The sequence below is a fragment of the Lottia gigantea genome, assembly GCF_000327385.1.
Source record: "Lottia gigantea unplaced genomic scaffold LOTGIsca_106, whole genome shotgun sequence".
Taxonomy (NCBI): domain Eukaryota; kingdom Metazoa; phylum Mollusca; class Gastropoda; family Lottiidae; genus Lottia; species Lottia gigantea.
Genome location: NW_008706902.1, coordinates 980,956 through 1,002,360, shown reverse-complemented (window position 1 = coordinate 1,002,360; position 21,405 = coordinate 980,956). Strand labels below are relative to the sequence as shown.

The following is a 21,405-nucleotide window of genomic DNA, read 5'->3' as shown; positions in this document are numbered from 1 at the left end:
TATATTTTGTTACCTGTATATACATGTATGACCAGTCAGACAGTGGTGTATAGTCGTTTCCGGGAGGATGTATACGGTTATACCAAACCTTGTTATTGCGTTAGAAATTGCAATCAGTACAATTCACTCTTTGTGAATTACATTATTGATTAAGGACCTAAATTTTTAATTGCAAGTTTTCAATAACAAAAGAAATACATACAGCAGATCAAGACGGAGTATAGAAAAAGGAGAGACAGGCAGTATTTTGGGTGCATAGTTTATTCGTAATGAGAAACAATATTACAAGATCTATTATATATTAATTAAAATCTAGTACAACAATCTGTTCTACTATTATTCTCTCTGGTATTATTCCAGTCAATTATCTTTAGTATTTATAAAGATTGTGAAGTAAAGAAACCAGGGACTGTTCTCTTTCACTGTCTTAAATCTTGGATGATAATACTCTGAATATACTGTATACAACTCTGTTAGATCTTAATATGCCTGTTAATACGTTTTGCATCTTATTTTGATACACAACCACATGTATACAAAAGCTGTACTAGTTTGGTACTTTTAAATGCACCAATGGTTTACTAATAGCACGTCACAACCAGTGTACTATCTTAGTTTTCAATTAACTCTTATTCACGTACTGTGAATCATGATCCTTCAAGATCCTAAAGACAATGCTAAAGAACAATCAATAGTTTATGGAATGTAGGATGAATTCCTAATAAATAATAAGAAAATGAAAATCATGTCACGATAGTATTCTTAACTATCTGATAGAAAACATAATACTAACATTATATAAACTCAGTCAGAAAATAATTACAAAAATAAACGTTATCCAATCGGTCATGGGGGATGCTATTTTACATTTTGGTTTAAGTTAAATCCAATAAGAAGTTGAATTGAAAGTTAAAAAATGGTTAATTCATAAGGTAAGTACGGTAAGCCATAAGTAAGTTAACATCCTAATTTCAAAACTGAAATTAAACTGAAATTTAAAGTAAGTTAACAATATATTTTTATGCAACAGCTTTTTCCGAATTTTCTTTCAATTCTTTATATCGTCCCAACAAAGCTAGATAGTGATTGACTAAAGTATAGCTAGCGTAAATGATGAAATGGAATTAACCAAAAAAGTTAATTGTATTGCTGGTTTCCTGTTATATTTAAAGCACAATTTAGAGGAACACGTGAATTTTTGCACCCGTTTTAGTCCAAGAATAATCTTTACTTTTGTATAGGAGCTATGACTTATTTCTTTCTACTTCAATAAACTAATCGTCACAAGGTGAAATACAATGCGTTAACATTGGTACATGTTATTTTAAAGCTCCTGTCATCTGTGCCACGATGCTATTTAGTGAGCTGTCAGCAGATTTCGTAACTAAAAAGACTAAAGTCTTCTTATTCCTCGACACGAAAACCGGATATTGGCATGTACTATGTTTAACCTAAAAATCACTACACTTTGGAATAAAATTTGTTGAAATATCACATAGTTGTGTTGCATATTCTTCAAATTCTATTTTCTATACTTTGACGAATATTAAACAAGTTCTAAAATTATAAAATAAAGTTTTTAAGAAATCTAGAATACGTAAAAATGATAAATGTTGATATCTAAAATGTAATTTTGCACTTTTTCTTAAACTTTGTACAATAAAATGAATTCTTATTAATTACTATTTACATTTGCCTTTTTGTTAATGAATGATTAAAGTGTAAAGAAAAAAGAAAATCACCCATTTCATAGACAATCATATCAATATTAGGGATTTAAATTGAGTGTTTTAAGTATACATTAATTTAACAATAACTAAACATAAATAATTAAATTCTAAATAAAAATTGAACAATCCCGTTCAGTGTAACAAATCAAGAAATCGACTAGATATGCTCCTTTTAAAAAGGAATATTTCAATCAATAAAAAATATTTTTTCTTGAATAAATAATTAATGGTCCTTAGTTTCTTAAACAAAGAGAACAGCTATTATTCTTTACTTAAACAGATAATATAATTTACTAATTGTGGACCTTATTTGTGTACGAAATTGTAATTGACTGTTTAGTGCAAATCACTATATTTATCCAAATTATTTACATCAATGGCTCCATATATGGTCGTATTTGGACATTTATTATGGGCAGAAATAATTCAAAGCATCTTTTAGATTTTGGATGGTATTAATTGCGAAAATTGCTTACAGAAACTATCAAATAAGACATTATATCCGAGAAATGAGGTGTGAATTTGTGAATTTTCCTTCGCAGATGATGATGTTGATAGTACATTTTGATTTCACTTAATATCACAAGAAAAATTTGATATATTATATTTGACCTTCAATCATGAATATAAATAAATAAAATCAAAGCAATGTAAAATAATCACACAGAGTTTACCACATGTTTAGCATCATTAACTCAAAAATTTCTTAATAGGAAACCAAAATATCTAAGTCATGTGTTAAAAGGAGGTCGACTTATTTGTAGTCTTCCATAAATGTCGACTATTCTTTGTGTATGGGAAAAGTCGCATAATATTTGAGGGAAAATCTAGAACTGCTAAACGAATATACAATTAGTCTTCGCATATCCTTCACCGTTCCCTTTTTGGCATACGATGAACATACCTGTCTAATATGAAATGATTATGCGTTTGATATGTTTCTACAAAAGATCGAAGAGTAAATGACATAGACACCAAAAGGCACCGAATAATTGGTGTTTGCTGAAAAGTTATTTATTGAAATGTCTGCAATATCGTTCACTACGAAATAAACATAACATTGTGAACAATGCAAACCTTTGGAACTATTTTGTGTAGAATTTGGAATATTTCGACACTTTGTGAAACGATTGAAACTTGAATGTGCATGAGAATTAAAATGGGTTAAAAGATTCTCTAAATAGTATTTATATATTATAATTTGTTTTTAACTAAAAAAGATGAAAATATAATTAAAATGAAAATATGCATCGTTTGGTAAATATCACATGTAACGCTTCTACCAAGTCAATTTCGACTTTACCAACTCAATAAAACTGTATTATCTGTCTTTATTATTGCTAGATGTTAATGTTTCCCATGCTGTGAGTAATAACGATGTTGTTGTACCGTTAATTTTAAGAATTGAGTGATGTTTTAGAAGAGACAAACGAGTTGATGATGTACGATTCTGGCGTATGGTATATTCTCAACCATTTGAGCAACATTCCTATCAAGTGTTTGCACAATCGATACTGCCGTTAACTGAAAAATCGTATGACTTAAGATTATCTTCGATGCTAATGCTACTGCATGGAAGGACGTGTTTCACGATCGAACTTTGTTTCTTAGTGTAAGGAACTTATCTTCCGTATGGTTGCGAACAATTGAAACAAAACCCAAACGAGTTCACAGATCAAAGACAGTACATTCGTCTTAATCTTGATAGAAATGTACCGAATATAAACATACATGATGTCGATATGTTAATTTGGTCGCAAATGATATTGTGGTCATACGTTACATGATGAATGATATTTGTACAAAATGGAAATGATTGAAGGTTAATACATCTTATATATTCTTACAGAATATAAATTACATGCATAATAATGCATATACATGTAATTAATTTGGTATCAATATTTATATCATTGAAATGGCAGCAAGGTTATTAAGTCTGTAGTATGCAATCGACTTTCAGGTCTTCCATGATCTAATGATAAAGATGAAGCGATCTTGTGTCTAATGGGCTTAACAAATCTATGCCAAGGCTTTTTGCCTTTAATCGATAGAAGTGTATTTAAACCAATGCCCGGATACTCTTCAATTATAAATAATGTAATACTTAAATTAATGTCAAAAAATTAACTAAAAAAATCAATGATGGTGAATTAAATATTAAGAAACAATTATGTACACCTGATAGAAGTTAATTTTGGTGCAAAAATTCTGACAACATACAATAACAAACGAACTGTCATTCAGTCGGAGAAAATCCAAGGAACTACCAATCTTGGCCTTTGTTTCGTTATGCCTGTCGTCAAATTAGCAGTCGTGAGTGTTTCGGAATTTCTGGACTCTTATTGATTTTGGAGTTTTAAAGAGTATATTTTATTTGGCCTTTTATCGAATTCGGGTGTTGTCCAACCAAAAGAAACTCGATCACTCGACGTTACCAAACATGAGACATCTGGGCATTTGATCTGGTAATCATATTTGTAGAGGCATCTGTAATAGCCAACATATACAGGCCACTTTGCCACACGGAACATTACTGGATGATACCTGCGGGTACCATGACCTAATAATTGTTGTAGCAGTAGAGGGTCGATACGACACTTGGTACGTTTCCGTCCTCGTTGTCACGACTGACATACTAATCCGACTATCAATCAAAACACAACCTTAAACAAATGTTTCCTTGCCCTCGCTATCAACTTCCGTTTCTGGTACCACTTCCGTATCGGTATCTGGGCCTGTCGATTCACCCTCACTATCAAAGCCGTTCTGTCGCGTCAAATCAACTAAATCTACTAACTCAATACCCATATCGGGCATCACTTGATTTTCAAGCTCGGGGGGTTTCTGCCCCAGGGCCACATATTCTATTTTTAACATTTTTAACAAAGATTGGACAGTTTTGTATTTTGTAACGGCTAGTCAGACATTGCTATTGTCGTCACTTATCTGGTTGGCATGACGAAACAATGGTTTGTTCCTATAGAAGTTCCACAACTGAAGGACGAGTTCGGACACCATCACATCATTAGCATTTTTTCCAACAAGTCGCAACACAAAAATACCGTCCTGCCTTAAGTATTGTTCACCAAACTTTATGGCCATCTTTTTGTCCAATTCGGACTTATAACAGTCGTTAACACGAAGGAATTTTTTAAGATATCGCAATCTGTGCTGACGGAAAATCATCGTGTAAGTCCAAATCAAAAAGTTGCCGGCACTTAAGGTTGAGACAAAAACCAACCAAAACCAAATGAACATAAATATCTTTTCATTAAAAAGGTTTATAGGTAACACACATTGAACTGTGTAGTCGTGGACATTTTGCATCTGTCGTATGCGGAAATCACACAGAGTCACACGTGGAAATCGCGGCGAATCAATCCAGTCTATTCCGCGAGCTAAATGATCCATTACTTCAAAACCATACACATTATAGTTCGTCCCCAAGAATTCATTTAATATAAATAATTGGCCTACAGCATTTGTAAGATAAAGGAGTTTAATGAACATATACATGGTCACTAAATAATTACCGTATCGTTTCCCCCATACTATACAACAGTATTTTGAAATTTGTTGCCGTAAGCGTATAAAACAGCCAGAGCGATATTCCCGTGCATTTTCTAACCAACGATCCATGTAACGAACGATGTGCTTGATCGTTCTTTCCCGATCTTCGGCTGATATGTACGCCGTTTCTGCTGCTAATGTAACGATTTTATCCAGATTTACACCAGCAGAAGCGGTTAAAATTCTCCATAGAATACACGGGACTTTAAATAACAATGCTTGAAACAATAGAATCATTGGCACCCATTGATAATAACCTATTTCTTTTTCTTTTTTCGGCGCATCATGTTGGGGTATAACGTGCTCCATTGACACGAAATATGTATTGGAGATCCAGCAAACATTATTGGTGTAATCCACGTGGCTGTCTTCGAACTGGGCTGGACACCAGCAGTGTATGGGTTCGCCCACATATTGTTTTGTACTGACCACAATGGTAAATATGATTAAGATGATGGTGGTGTACAGATGATTCAAACGATCAATCCAATCATCATCATATCGTCCTTTCAACCTGGCGTACGTGGCGAAACTACCCAACACACTGTCAAGCCTGAAAATAGAAAGGAAACACACTTTAAAATAAATTTCTCAAGCTCTTTATTATGGAGTGTATAAAGTCAAACACCTGTCGTTGGCATGAGACGACAGAAGTAGAGACAATGTCATTGCAATAAACCAGAGTTATTTGTCTTGAGATACTACCTTCAGAAGTATGGACAAAATAGTCGAAATGTATTATATTATACATAAAAAGCTATTCGATGTTGGTGTGATATAGTTCATATACGGCAGTTGGTCTGAGAAGTAACATTCCCAATGTATTTGTGAAGACTGTGAAAAGGTTTTATTGTTATCAATATTTGAAGTCTTAAAAAGTTATTTATAAGAAATCAGTTATTAATCTAGGCATTCTTTGTGAAACGAAACACTGACGTTTACATGTTAGCAAACAACAGTAGGGTATTCATACATTTTTATATCCTCTCAAATTATTTTCGTTTTAGTTTAGTCTGAGTAATGTAGACTGTCAACCCAGAACATGCTAACTTCGTCAAAAGGAGACCGTATTTTTAACAAACAGAATCAACTGACATAAATCAAAGTTACTTATTGCATTTTTTAAATCTAATTTGGCCTCTGTGCTAAAAAAAACAGTTTGAGTTTGAAGGGTATCCCAAGACGCGGCAACTAATTGACTTTTGTTCTAATAAATCTTGTAAAAGATGTTATCCTTTGACTTTTTCTCAACCCTACTTGACAGTTTTCGGTTCGATTTGAAATTGAGCGTCAAACCAATTACTGCACTTGACAAACCGTTTGTGCAATAATTATATTTCAAGTCCCCGCGGAATGTTTTCAAACAAAACTGTAGTAGGTAAAGAAGCAATGGTTCCTTACATTTGAAATTCACGAATCGAATGAGGACAAACGGTACCAAAAGTCTTTGTTACTGAATAAGAAGTATCAGTGCAGGTTATCTTGGAATTTACCTAAGTATTTATAATGAAGTTTTTCCGTCAGTTGTTTCCAACCGCAATGATTATTTTGTAGATTTGAATGCAATCTTTCAAAACCTGGTTCAAAATGAGAATGGGTTGATTGGGTTCCTCGGCGTTCTTTGTAATAGTTTTCTCGACGAACGAGAATAAACAGAAAATAGATAAGTATTATGTTAATCTATGTCGTATTGAAAGTGAAGCCTTACCCATCCCCTATTAAAGCCGGGACAGCTAAATCCGCCACATCCTCGTGACCTCCATGAGAACCGTGACCATGATGGCCGACATGGTTATGTCCCACGTGATTTGTCACGTGTCCTTTATGCGTGCGCACATGATGATGTTTTGAGCGAGTATGGTTGGCATGTCTATGGTGGGCATGGCGACTGTGGTTCATCCCAGGAAGAGCAATTTTGGATATCGATTGAACTTATATTCAGCAACAACAAAAAGTTCTCATTTGTTATGTATCAAATTAACCAGATGAGTCAGTGTTATACCTACTTAAAAGCTTCAAAATATAAAAAACTGAAATTAAAACCTAATTCTTATTGTACAAGTTCCTTTTTTATTTTTTTACTGGAGAAACTTAAATTGGAAAGTGCCTGAAAACGAAGTCCTAGAGATTTAACACAAAATTGGTTCTCCATGTAACTCTAATCGTTCTTGAGATATATCTTTAATCTATTAGCTACTTATCGTACCCTTTACTATTATCGAGTAGACCCGGGTCTGGTATAATGACACGATAAGGCACTTCTCAATTTCTTTCTTACTGATAACCTCAATTGGTTTTTAACGAGACAACATCCTTTCTATACACCTACACTGAAAGACATTCTGCCATTTTCAATTTGAATTCCCATTCTACTATTTAAGACATGTAGACAAATTAAGACAGTTTTTGTCCCAATAGAATGATCATTTAGAATGATAATAATCGGTCTGAATGTCTTTTATATTCCTGACATTCAAGACGAACTTGTCTTTTTCAACATTTGATAAACGACAAATGGAAACCACAAGAATATTCAATTCAAACGAATCACCTTTTCAATCTCGCAAATTATCAGAAGTCCACAGTTTGAATTGAAGTTCATAAGTTGTAATGCACTTCCAAACACTCAGATATAACTTTACTAAATATTACACAACGGAATATTTAGGATGACACAATGAGATTCACAAAATGGTTTACACTTTTACAAGCATCACAGTGGAAGTAGGAGAGTTAAGAATAACTAGCCCTTACTCAGCAAAATAACGAATCAACTGATTCACTCAATTCGCAATGCATTGACATCAAACAAATTCCACAGAAAGTTCAGAACAACAAACGAATCGAAATACAGTAAAACAATCCATAAAACAAACAATACAGGGTGAAAAAGTCTCAACAGAACACTAATAGAACACTTTCAATTCGTAAAACTACCATTTCTATGCTTGTTACATAATGAAAGCGATAATAAAAGTTATAAAAATGCAATAAGAATTTATTAGGACTGTAAAGTCACTGCCTTCCTCTTAAACCTCACTCCATCATGGTAAAAAATTAAGAAAGAAATGTGGAATAGAACAAGCTAATATAATCCGAGCTGACATACTTCAAAGACAGAATATTTGCAATTGGGGTAAAAAATCTTAAAAGGTTTTAAGTAAATCTCTTTTACTTGATTAATAGGCAGTAAAATTCGATAAAAATGAGAGACAGAAAAGAATCGATTTTTTCTGTCCAAGATACTCATGGCTTATATTTCTAAATTATCGCTGACAAAACTCAATTTTCATAGCTTTGGCAACCGAGTGGAAAATTATAAGCATGTTTATGATAATTTTATGGCTTGAAATTTACAAAATTTGAGAATTGTTAGTCAGCTGGAGATGCACCTCTACTTTCTGTTCAGTCAAGATAATGAATATGGTTTAATATTTCACGATGAGGGTGTTTTTATTGACTATCTTATGCTCAGTGGAGAGGCAGTAGTCAAATGAAGATCAAATGTTCTTTAAATCTGAACTTCCAGATCTCTACAATTTACTGTTCTCCAATAGCCAGAAGTCTTACAAAACAATGTAACAAAAATAGTTGTACCTAAACCATTCGCCCATCAAAATTCCAAGAGCAAACTATGTTGCATTGAACAACTATCCAGAAAAAAATCACACTTTGGAGAACTGCTACATCTGTCTCTCAAAGAGTTCCAACAGAATCACATTAGGTGATCCAAACTTTAATCTTAAAAGTCATGGTTAAAAATATAATAATAAATTGTACATGATGCAGATAATAAGTTAAAAGTGAAACTTACACATATCCTAGCATTATCAAAAACAGCTAAATAATCTTAACATCTTTACTCCAAAACCGTGAAGAGTTCATCTTATACTGAGGACAAATCCTGAATGAACAAGTCACCACCTTAACTTCATTAATAATCCACAAGCTTCATCATCAACATGCAATAGTTGACTAATTACCTCACTATCAATGTATCATAAAGACTTTAATGAGTTCCACGCCGTATCATTATTTAATTTTAATTTCCTTGTAATGTCCATAAAACCGTTCAGCAAGTTTTGAGTCGAGGCCAATGCTACGCTGTCAGTAACATCATAACCTCAGATGATCGTATCTTAATAATTTACAAAGTTCTGATTGGTCAATGCGATGGCTGCACTAAACCATCCAGAGTTCGTGATGCTGTTTTACGAGTAACTCCAGAACCAGATTACTCTTCCGTTCAATTTACCAAAGTAGTTTTACACAGAATTTCATAAAACAAGACTGTCCGCACTGCAATTTACAAACAAAGCTGAGAAACGTATACTAATGAAGGACGTTTCCTTATTCCCTAATCTACACATTATCTCAAAAACAATAAACTGGACAATATCCTTCCGAAACAACTTTTTTTTTCTTAAAGAACTCCGAACTTAAGCAAATGGTTGGCATTATAATCCTAGTAAAAGTACGACAAAATCTCGATCAGCTAAATTGCATCTTACGATGACAATTCAGTTTCCAGACCACCTGCCTATCACAACAGATAGGCAGCTTTACATATTGGCAAGCATGGAACTGTTTTTATAAAATTTTACTGGAAGAATTAGAAATCCCTATGGTGTATTTGTTACGTAGCTAGGGTCGTTAGTGAATATTAAACTTAATAAAGTCTGACAAAATAGGATGGCATGCATCTTGATTACGATATCGGTGTGCAGAACGACTCCAGGGACAATGTGAATGAGATAAAGCTAGAGTAAATTACAACCCTTCTATCGCATACTAATATCAGATCTCTAGCTTCTGAGAGAAAGGATATAAAACCAATATAAAGTATAAAATAAAGGAAATGATATTACATCGACATGTCAATAAATATTCTAACTTTATCATCCAGAGTAGCTCTCACCGGAGAATAAAAAACTGACTTTAAATTGACCGTTTAACAAAAAGAAACGATCATATTTTGTCTGGGTATGAGCGTGATATAAAACATAACAATAAAAACCACGATGCTGCATCAACCTTAAAATGGAACACTAATTCATAAAATTTAACATTAAGGTTAACATTAACCTTGAATATTTGCATAAGAATTAGATAGCCAGAAATGAAGCATGCAAGCCGATCTATTTCGGAAAGTTTTTCAAACTACGAGAATGCCGACATATTCATATCAAAATCTATAATATTTGAAATTTTCAAATAAGACGAACACCAAAATATACTTGACAAAACCATTATTAAAATCACCAGGAGAGATCTAATGGATACCTAATAAACTAATTCACCAGGAGGAAACTATCAAAACCACATCAACAGCACTATTACAATCCTATCCTACATCCTACAAACGCCCACAAACGTTTCTCAACCTCGACGTATCCATACTATTCGATATGTCCAACACACAATGAAGAGGAAGAAAGGAAGACCTACATGATAAATAACTGCTATCTCCAGGTCGTTTGGTAACATGTCGAAATGATTTTAACAATATCTGTTCATCCAGTAAATAGACAAACATGATGTAAGACCTATCCCTTGATCACTTACCCATTCTGGACATATGTAACTGGCCATAGAACTGGTCAGAACCATGATATGACATAACTTGGCAGTTCTATCATGGACAATATCTTAATGATACAGGACAGACACAGACTTGATATTAGCATATCATAGATCCAAACAACAAGGGAGCAGTTCGGGGAAATTAATTCAAGGGTGAATAAAGAGAAATATGAAAATTTAATGTATCGGTTGTACTATCGGTAATTACCAAGTTGAATGTTAGCCATTATCTCATCATTCTGATGCTAATTAACCCTACAGAACCGCATTATTAACCTTCCTAGTTCCAGATGACTACTTAATTACCACTGTTTACTCAAACTGTGTCCCATAACGCCAGTTTTGTTACTCAATGTAGCTCCAAATGTAAATTATGTTCCTTATTTGCTTCTTAACTAGCTCAAGCTATACATGTACAAGATTATCTTCCATGCAATTGATCACTCTTAATACCACTGCAGACAAAATCAGGGTTATCAATTTTAAAATATTTTCACAAACCAATTGCCAGAATTTGCATTCGAAATCACAATCGATGTCTTCAGAAAAGCACAGTACATGTATTTACTGTCCAAATTTAGGTAAACTGTCTAGCAGATACAACTACATACATCAATAACAATCGGTAGGCCGAATGATCCACTATCGTAATCTTGTGGACTTAATTAATCCAATACCAAGTCCTAATTGGCAGTCTGTGTTTTAGAGTGACTATCATTCTGAAAATAACCGCTGAGGTCTGAAACTTAGCTGTATCAGATAGTGAATTAATTATTTATCTCAATGGAAGTAACTCTTTTTAACTTAATATTTAATGTAATTCCAATGTAGGTCAATGTTACTATTAATATACATCTATTTTTGATAAAAAGCGAATAAATCGTCAAGTAAATTTCAAACGATGTAATTATAGATATTATCATATTTGTCAATAATATTATCGTGAAGTCGACCACTAAAATATGTCTAAAAATTAAACATTAAATTCTTACGAAACATACCCTTGATAAACAGAAGTTTGCTTTTAACAGACAAATTCTCAGAAGAGCACAGCGGATAAATTAAAACATGGAAGCTAGTATGTCACAAGGTTAATGCCCATCTATGTTTTGTCGGTATCGTAAAGTGGTAACAAATATCCCTCACACACTCCACGAATATAAAAAATCGAATAAACCTAAACGTACATATATTGGATGATCATATTTCACACATTAGTTAACCGTTATGCCAACCATACTCTAGACATATTAGACTGAGAATAATATTTTAATCATCCACATTACTGAGACACTAAGTTACTTATTCAAGCACAAAGAGTTCGATGGTTCATCTACATCAGTACTCCAAAGAACTCCGTTCACTATAGGCACAAATACCCATTGCTGTATATGATAACCATCTTGTTCGAAAACTACATACTAACTAAACCATTATCAATTGAGTTTGGTGAGTTTGATTTTCCTACTTGTGATTACATAATAGTCAATGGTTCTGTTCATCGAATGTCGTGGTAATATTCATTAGACATCCATTCATGGAATATCGAGTGTTAATGTGTCCAGATGCTTATTAATATATAATGTTGGAAAGCCTTAGTTGCTAGTTTCAGATTACTCAAAGAATGTTGCAGAACATTTTATGTTATTTTGATGCATAACCTTACAAGTAGAATCTGCTAGTGTTTATGTTCTGTCGATTAGTTTGTAAAGTGGCTACTACCTTCAAACTTCGTTCTAGCATTCAATAGTCGATAAACGTAATGATTCAACGTTTAATATTTTTGATGAAGCCGAAAAGATGTCGGTATACTCTTAGTTCATTTAAATTATATGCATAGGACATTTAAGATCCATGGCCTAATGAGAATTCTTTATAACGTAGTGGTTTAACATGAAGTCGATATTAAAATCGAATAGCAATTGGTCATGCTCTTACGTGATCGATGTATATTGCTATCTGTCTTGAATATTCAAAAATGACATTGATGCTCGCTGACCGACCGTGTCATTTGTCAAAAAAGTAAATTTAAAAATCCATGATTGATTAATCATATCACACTTCTCATAATTTGAATTGGTTACTATGGAAACAGGTAAACTCTTACTCTTGAAGTAAATTTCTCCGATATGCAGCTGTCGAATCTGACAGTTATGAAATATTAATTCAACTTTTTATTGCTCAACTTCCGAATGATTAGTGTGGAACTGATTATGGAGGATTGAGCGTATTTTCTGCTTCAATGCTCTGATGCATATCAGAGGTCAGATCTTCTAAACGAGCATAAACCATTTAAGTGACAGATCTACATGTACGAAATGAATACCCAGACAAAGACGTGATTTAGGCACGTTGGAAATACAAGTCCAGCGTCCAGATTGGTGTTACAAAGACGTAAAATTTAATTGCAATGCATTTCATTTCTTTTAAAATCTGAAAGTTTGGTTATTTTAAGCTCTACCTCATAGTGCATAAACATGATATCATTCTGTATTTTCGGAGAGTCCACACAAAAATAACATTGTAACGTATATTTATTATTTCAATATGTTACACTATAGAGGAAATGAATGGAGTTTTGGAACCTACCCTGTCTACAATAAAACAATAACTAAAAACGTTCGGTGTTGTTTGTGGGTACCCATGACAGCCAATTATAAGCCCGTTTTCTTTCTTCTATAAATACTTTACATCACGTGATTAATCAATCTTAAGAAATGTTAAAGGGAGATAAATCAAATTAACATTTGAATCAAGTGGAGACTAGCCTATATCAGAGATAGATTGTTTCTTATATTGTTTCAGATATTTTAGAACCTTTACAACTGTATTCCATAAAATATAAAGAAAATATGGCAAGACCTATAATATTATATGGAACAAGCTTTGCTATTCATGAATTGGGCATTTTTGATTGGGGATTTTTATGCGTTTAAAACCAAATCTTTTTAATAACTTTTTTTCACAATGCCTTAATGACTTATCCTGGATTTATATACAACCATTCCTAAGGTATTGCCATAAATTGATCAGAGATGCGACAGAGCAAATTTTAAAATGAAAGTGTGTAGCTGACAATAGATCTCTGTTTTCCAAGACTCCTCCAGAGTTAATTTGCGAAATTGGTAGCAGCTAATTAGAAACACAAATCGCCAGTGCCTTGGGTGATTAAAACTCTATAATTGGCACCAATGTAGTTGACTATAGATTGGATGCATCGAGAATTTCTAATATAGGCTGATGTAGAATATGTCTCTAAAAAAGAAAAAGAAAAATCTTGTCAATTTCCAAGACTTATCTGTCGAAATGGATGTTTACAGTGTCACAGAAACTTTTCTTCAAAAATGCTTCATGGTATAGCATTTCACGCATTTGAAGGATATTGAAGATTGCCGAAGGTTTATGTATCCACAGACCACTACCTCATTGTGTTCTATGAACTACAATAGACAATATGTAAAGAAACGGCTTCACCAATACTGACTTCAACTCTTTCACCAATTCACAGTTAGCAAACACAAGAGATGAAAGTTGGAGATCTAGAGTTTACTTTCTATCAAATCATTCTAACGATTTCTGATAAATATTTCTCCAATATTTGTATATGACGTGTTATTTGATATTTTATTTTGATATTAACTCCACTAGAAAGTACTGGTACGAGTGTTTGCAATGACTCAAGTATGCTTGTCCTTCCACAAAGTATAACATCAAAGAAAGTAGTGCATAAACTTAATTCTATATAAGAATGAACAATGTATCTGTTTTCTCATAACAATACTTAATATATTTGGTTGCAACCCTTCGACATCTTGGCATGGATTTTTTCAAGAATATTTTATACAAATGAGGACCCCTAAATTCTTTCTATATTACCAGAAACATCAACCAATTATCATGTCAACTGTATTATGTTTGATATGACAATGAAAAGTATGACGAGTATCAGACAATGTCAAAACATGTGCCGGATATGGTAAACCGGAACGCAATAATAATACACTTTCTTGATATAAACCATAAAACAAACATTAATAATGAGCACGAGTGACAGTTATCAGGTCGATACAGCAATTAATGTTGTATATATCACATTGTTCTGATCAGTTCTGAGTGAATATAGCATTATCTGAGTATCGATACGGACGATTGGTTATATCGACTTATAATATCGGTTATAATGTAATCGTGTTTTGTAACTTGATATTTCCACCGGGCAGTAAACGTAGCCAACTATTAACTCTTTAGTTAAAACATTCAGGTAAATTGAATCCAAGAAAATTGAGTGACCTTGTTCAGATTTCGGAACAGTTCAGTTACTTTGTACTTCCTAAGCGAAACAAAACGTTGGCCGTAAAATCCAGTACCTTCGATATTAAATGTCTTGATGTTGAAGTCTTACCAGGTTCGTTACTAGTTATTTATAGAGCACTCTGTGGGTCAATACAATTAGATCTGAACAGTCACCAGACATGACGTCATATACAAACTAATTACAATGCAATCCAACTGCTGTCAGCTAGATGATGATCAATAGTAGAACCATAGAATAAGATGACAGAGTAGTCACATCGAAACGTTTTAAAATAACTTCAACTTTATAAACGCCGAGATCAGTTATAATTACGTGATGTTCCACAGTATATTCTCTTAAAAGAGTAAAATGACGTGATAGTACATGCAACCATTCAGTTATTACAAAACGTAAGTAAATGCTACTACATTTGCATCATATTATGTGTGATCGAGGTATTATGCTTACCTGGTTTGGCCTTAACTGATAGGTGCAATTTACCAGAAGATGTTACAACAATAGGGAATGGTGGGTGATATTTACTGTAGACTTCCACTACAATGGCAAATGTTGCCAGTATTGACAGAGAGAATGTGTAGTATTGCGATAGTAAATGGTTATAATGGTCTAATATTTAGATTGATTATTGACTCAATAATTAGTGTTCATTAACACCCATAATCACAAAACACTAATACCACATTTAACACTTCATGAACTCATTGTTCCAGACATCAGAAATAGACAGGATACATTAAATACATGTACTCGCAGGTTGTAGTTGTTGTTTAAGAGACCATCAACTTGACATAATCGTCTTCTCACTGAACACCAGGGACGCATATAATATTCACATTTCATTCTTGTTTTAATTTAATTTTATGAAATTACTTCATTATCTAATTGTAAAATGCCGCCATGCAATAATTGCAATTAATATCAATGACGAGGTGTACCACTTTGACAACTGCCTGAAGGTTATATGAGAACAGGTTTATGACTCAAATTTTCAATGGCCATTTTTTGTGCTTTCTCTGTTAATCGAATCTTCAAAATAGATTTCAGTGCATTGCCTCCAGACATTTGGACAGGTTTTAAAGTTCGATTACTTCATCAGAGGTCATCATCTAAAACATGCAGATGAAATGGCCTCCAGACAACATTGGAAGGATATCAGTGGCACGTCATTGAAGATTCATTAAGAATTGTTTATTTTATAAATTGAGATAAGTTTCACTAGGAAAACTATAAAAGATGAGTCGACAAAGAGTCTGAGTTCCCTTCTTCCTCAATTTTATGTTGACATAACAAATAATATCACTTGGTGTTCTTGACGGAACTCTTGTGTACTGAAGATAGTAAAGGCCAGTAGCCAATCAAATAAAAGAAAATCGTTTAGCCCGAAGCCTGTTCTGTACAAACTAGCTAAAGAATTTCTGAGTGGCTAAAACAACCATAAATTTAACGATTTTCAGACTCCAAGACCAAATTTCTTTTCATTGAAAGTCCATTAATGGTCGGTAAGAACTGAAATAAATACAGAAAACGATCATATGAATTTAAAATGGTGGGTCATGGAATGTTGAAATAAATGTAAAGGCCGATGTCGTGGTTTATTGAATCTTGTAAGAAAATCTGAATGGTAGCTACCAATAATAAGATTGAGGTCGGTCCTTGACTGGACGTTTTTACTTTAACTTCAAATACTTGGACAAAATTAGCCCGGAGATCAGAAAATGGGGTCAATGTCCTGTGAGTTCCTAACGATGTTGGTAGACAAAGCTGGACTGATTAAGAGTGAAGTATCAAGACAACGTGACAACATGTATTTCGTTACAAGTAACAGTAACCTGTTTTCTGTAAATCTTTATCGACATTGTAGTTTTATTATTTCGTAGCCAACAATATTAAAATATCGTTAAAGTGTCTGTCTAAGAATATACGGAAACTGTCAGAGAGTTGTTCTACTTGATACATGTTCTTGTTTATCCTTGGTGATTTTTTATCGATATATTGTCTATTGTTGGGGTAATTTTCACTCGTTCTGAACCATTGTTACAATTATTGATTGCTTTAGAAATCTATGAAGCAGAAATGGTAACAATCTTTTCTCCACGTCGCTCTAGAACAACCAGTTCTTTTTTATTTACATAAAAGTTTCTCACAAGACCACTGTTGTCTGAATAACATTGCTCTCGAGGAAGAGAAAACAAAAGATTACGTTACTATAAATAGATTGGTTGCCAGGATGTCACGTGTTACCATAACGACTTATCAAACAATGTTTATAAGCAGCTGATTATAAGGAAAATGGGTTCAGTTGTTGATCTGATTAGCAGAAAACATTAGAATAATCACTGGGTTCACATACAGCTCGTTTCAAACTTCCTAGTAGCTGTGTAATTAAGCCAAGGATACACAGGTCCATATCAAGTAATTTTGATATCATATTGCCCTGTATATTCAAGTCATATGACACACTAATTAGTTTTTATGATAACGATAATTATTTGTTTTCATATCTTATTAACCTCATGTAAACAAGGAATAAAAGGTCAATAACCAGTCAGATTTTGCTTTCATATCACCCGCGTATGATCATTCGTAAATCAAAATAAAACAAGGGACATAATCGTATCCTTACAAACATTTTTATTATTTTTTTACACAATTGTCCAGAAAAACATTACTTCTTTTGAGAGTGTCACTAACACCTAATACTAGCTTCAGATGTTCTTTTTTTGCACCTTGGAACATACATTTTAATTATTTGATGTTCAAGATATGATTAGGTAAATGCGTTTATACGAGGTCGGTGTCAAACTTGTATATTTTCTAAAATAAGTTTATTTTAACATAAAGTGTGTAAAAATTGCTAACTTGACAAGACGGTGAAATCTATAGATTATTTGAAGATGTTTTGGCCTAATGAAGTCAGTCAAGACCAATACACGTCAAGATTCAGCTTCAGTTTGTCCACTTTTATGAGTTTGGAAAGCCAGAGATATTGATTGAAAAGATCAAGTCAGTCTTCTGGATAGTAGTATATACTTAAATTTCAATAATATCTCTCGTCAATCCAAATCTCTTTCCCTTTCTTCCATCTCTTATATTGAGAATCAATCCCGTAGACCAATGAACTTGTCTCCATTAAAACCACTTTCAATTGTAAAGACCTTGCTTCTAAATCCACCATGCAAAGAAGAAAAAACATTGACAAAACAGGCTTACATTAATATTATACATATGTGGCAAAATAAGGTAAGCGGCGATAAACAATCATTAAGAGTGAGAACCAAGAACCAACGTGGTGCTGGTGGTATTCTTTAACGGGTATACTCTCCATTTATTACATTATCACTGGCCAAATCTGCATTTCTCTTATGTCCTATTAACATATTGCTCACTGAATCTTACATATTTAATACCTAATGACAAATCTTCTATCCAAGATTTTAAAATTGCTTCCAGATTACTATCTTGTTAATCAGAAACTATGAAATTCTCATCAAAGCGAACTGTAAGATGTTTGTATAGAGATTTAGCTGATAATCAGTTAAATTCTATTATATTATTAAACACCCGGCCTTCCTGTTAATATTCCCTTTCTCTTTCTTTTCAATATTCTCCAATTCAACTCATTTTCATTTACGTCATACTTGGAGTTAATATTAAATGTTTAGAGAGTAGGAAGGTTGTCGATTTTCTTAAAGATCTGTACAGAATTCCTTCAGATGACAGAAACATCAATTTTTATCAACTTTTTATAATGAAATAGTATGATGGTTAAATGGAATAGTTTTTGAATCAGATAACCGATCCCGACCTTTAGAAATTCTAAATGTAACGATTAGACAAATATTACAGCATTTTCAAGAGAATAAAAGGAATAAATCCTTCAGAAGTTCTAACACTTCTTCAAAAAGCACAACCAAATCATATTTACAAATCAAGAGATTTTCCAATTTAAAATGCATTTTTGTGCATCACTTACAAGCTGTTTTATTGCCTTTAAAATGGACATAGAGAAAGATTTTGAAATCAATCTATATACATTAAGACATTTTACTTTCTTAAAAAAAGTTATTAATCACTGATGCATTTTCCCAATTGACAATTTGACTGAAAAAATTTCTCAGCTTGTCGGTCATTCCTATGGTCAGCTAGTTCGTTGGTTGTTTATTAAACACCTGTAAATTGTTCTATTTTCTGTATCGCAGGTGTTATATAATTATTGACCAAGACCAAGGGATATACCTTGTTATATAGCCAATATAGCTCCATTAGCCACTATAATAAGTCATTATCTAAACACATGGTGAGAGAATACCATAATTAATAGTTACAGTCTATATCATTATATTCTTATTTTATATATTCAGACTTATAAAGTAACATGATACATTGTCGTTCTTTTAAGTAACATATCCTTTGTGTGTTAATGGCTTATTTGTCATATTTATGCAAGTTTTGTTACTCTGTGTGGTTCAGATCAAGGTTTTATGGTATTATTTTTTAGATCTTTAATTTCGTTATCCTTTTGTGTATCTTAGCTCAATGCATAAATGCAAGCAACATCTGTGAATTACATTTAAATGAGCAGGCAAACGTTGTTAATGCGCCTGTACATAGATATTGAGCTAACGTCAGATTTCAAATAAGCATCAATGAGTAAACAGATGAATTGAAATTAGGCACTGTGATTTTGCATCGAATAGAAAAAACAAATATTGCAATGTAATTCATCACTCTAATTCCTGGCTCTATCATATTTTTTTTTTAATAATTCCCTTGAAATTAACATGGCAAATCGAATCTGAACTTTTTATTCTATTCTTGACTTAAACGAGGTCATTGCAATGACTGTTTAATCGAATGGTTTTCTTGATTCAAATTCTTATTGGCTACCGTTGAAGACTGTTTGGAGTAGAAAATACAGTTGAAGAAATAAATTGCCAGCCTTACATTAAAATAAACTTTGCAATTACAAAGACCACTCGTCGTGTTTATTTTCTTTTAAAAAATATTTTTTATATTGTAAACTCTTTCAAGTTAGTTCTTAGCTGACTTCTAGAATAAGCCGTATAATGAAGTCATTAGAAGGTTAAGAATTGAAAGTTATAAAACATTTCTTAGTTGAAAGATGCAAAACGTATGTCTTATAAATTCTATACTTCAAGATATTTTAATTATAATAAGAATTGCCAAAACCTCTGTTTCCGAAGGTTTGACATGCTAAGTCTGATGACGCAATCTTAAAAAGTCAGACGTTCATCATACTGTAATTTAGAAAATAAAAGTACTGTTCAAAACGTATTTTAACCGATGATCAATAACGGGGTTTCTCTCGGGATTTCCTTTTAATTATACTAGAATTCGTTCAAGCAGAAACTTTTACCACTCTTTCTATCATCTATATTTGATAGAATGTTAAAGTGGTTTAAACAAGACAATAGATTTGATCAAGATATCTTCGTGACTGTCTTAAGATATTCTGTTGTGTACCTTGACAACCATCAATGACAACCAATAGACATATTAATCACTAATGGGATAGGTAACTAATCTAAATCACTGTTAAACACCAATTGATCGAGAAGGAACATTATTGTAATAATAACAACAATGATTTTTCAAAATATTATATATAGCTTTGTAAGTTACATTTAAAAAAACATAGCAATTCTATAAATTGATAATTATAACCAAGAATATGTAGGAAGCTCAGATAGGAGATCGCTTTATAATACAATTGTTTAATCTTAGCGCTTTTGTATCGTCTTGATGTGTACTGTCTAAAGCCACCTTGGTCTCTGTTTTTTAAATTAATACACACGATACTCAGCACTCATGACGAGTACTATGAATTTTGAGAACACGCGTTTAAACCATAAATCAAACATTAATAATTGAATGACCATGACTATATAGAGGAAATAAATAATAATACAGAAGCAAGCAATATGTGATTGCCACAAGTGGTATTTAATTGAATTATTGAACCTAGTGTTGATTATGTTTTGTATTAAAAACAAAAATAGAAGTTTCTCATTAATACCATCTTTTGTTTCATTTAATCACAAGCATTGATTGTAAAACTGTGTAATGTGAATTATTTTGTAACCAGAAACATGGTCGTTAATTGAAAGGTAAGACGAGTTGTGTTTATAGACAATCTAATATGTCAGGTAATAATAATTGTAAGAAAATGAATATAGACAAATT

General features: G+C 32.7%; 1 protein-coding gene across 1 annotated transcript; it reads right to left on the bottom strand.

Moving 5' to 3' along the window:
• Window positions 1-4,652: 4,652 nt before the first annotated feature.
• On the bottom strand, window positions 4,653-8,348 carry LOTGIDRAFT_170919 (hypothetical protein; the record flags this gene model as incomplete). The annotated part of the gene is made up of 2 exons (XM_009046776.1): window positions 4,653-5,856; window positions 8,344-8,348. 2 exons carry the CDS (start codon window positions 8,346-8,348, stop codon window positions 4,653-4,655), a joined length of 1,209 nt encoding a protein of 402 aa, XP_009045024.1.
• Window positions 8,349-21,405: the final 13,057 nt, after the last annotated feature.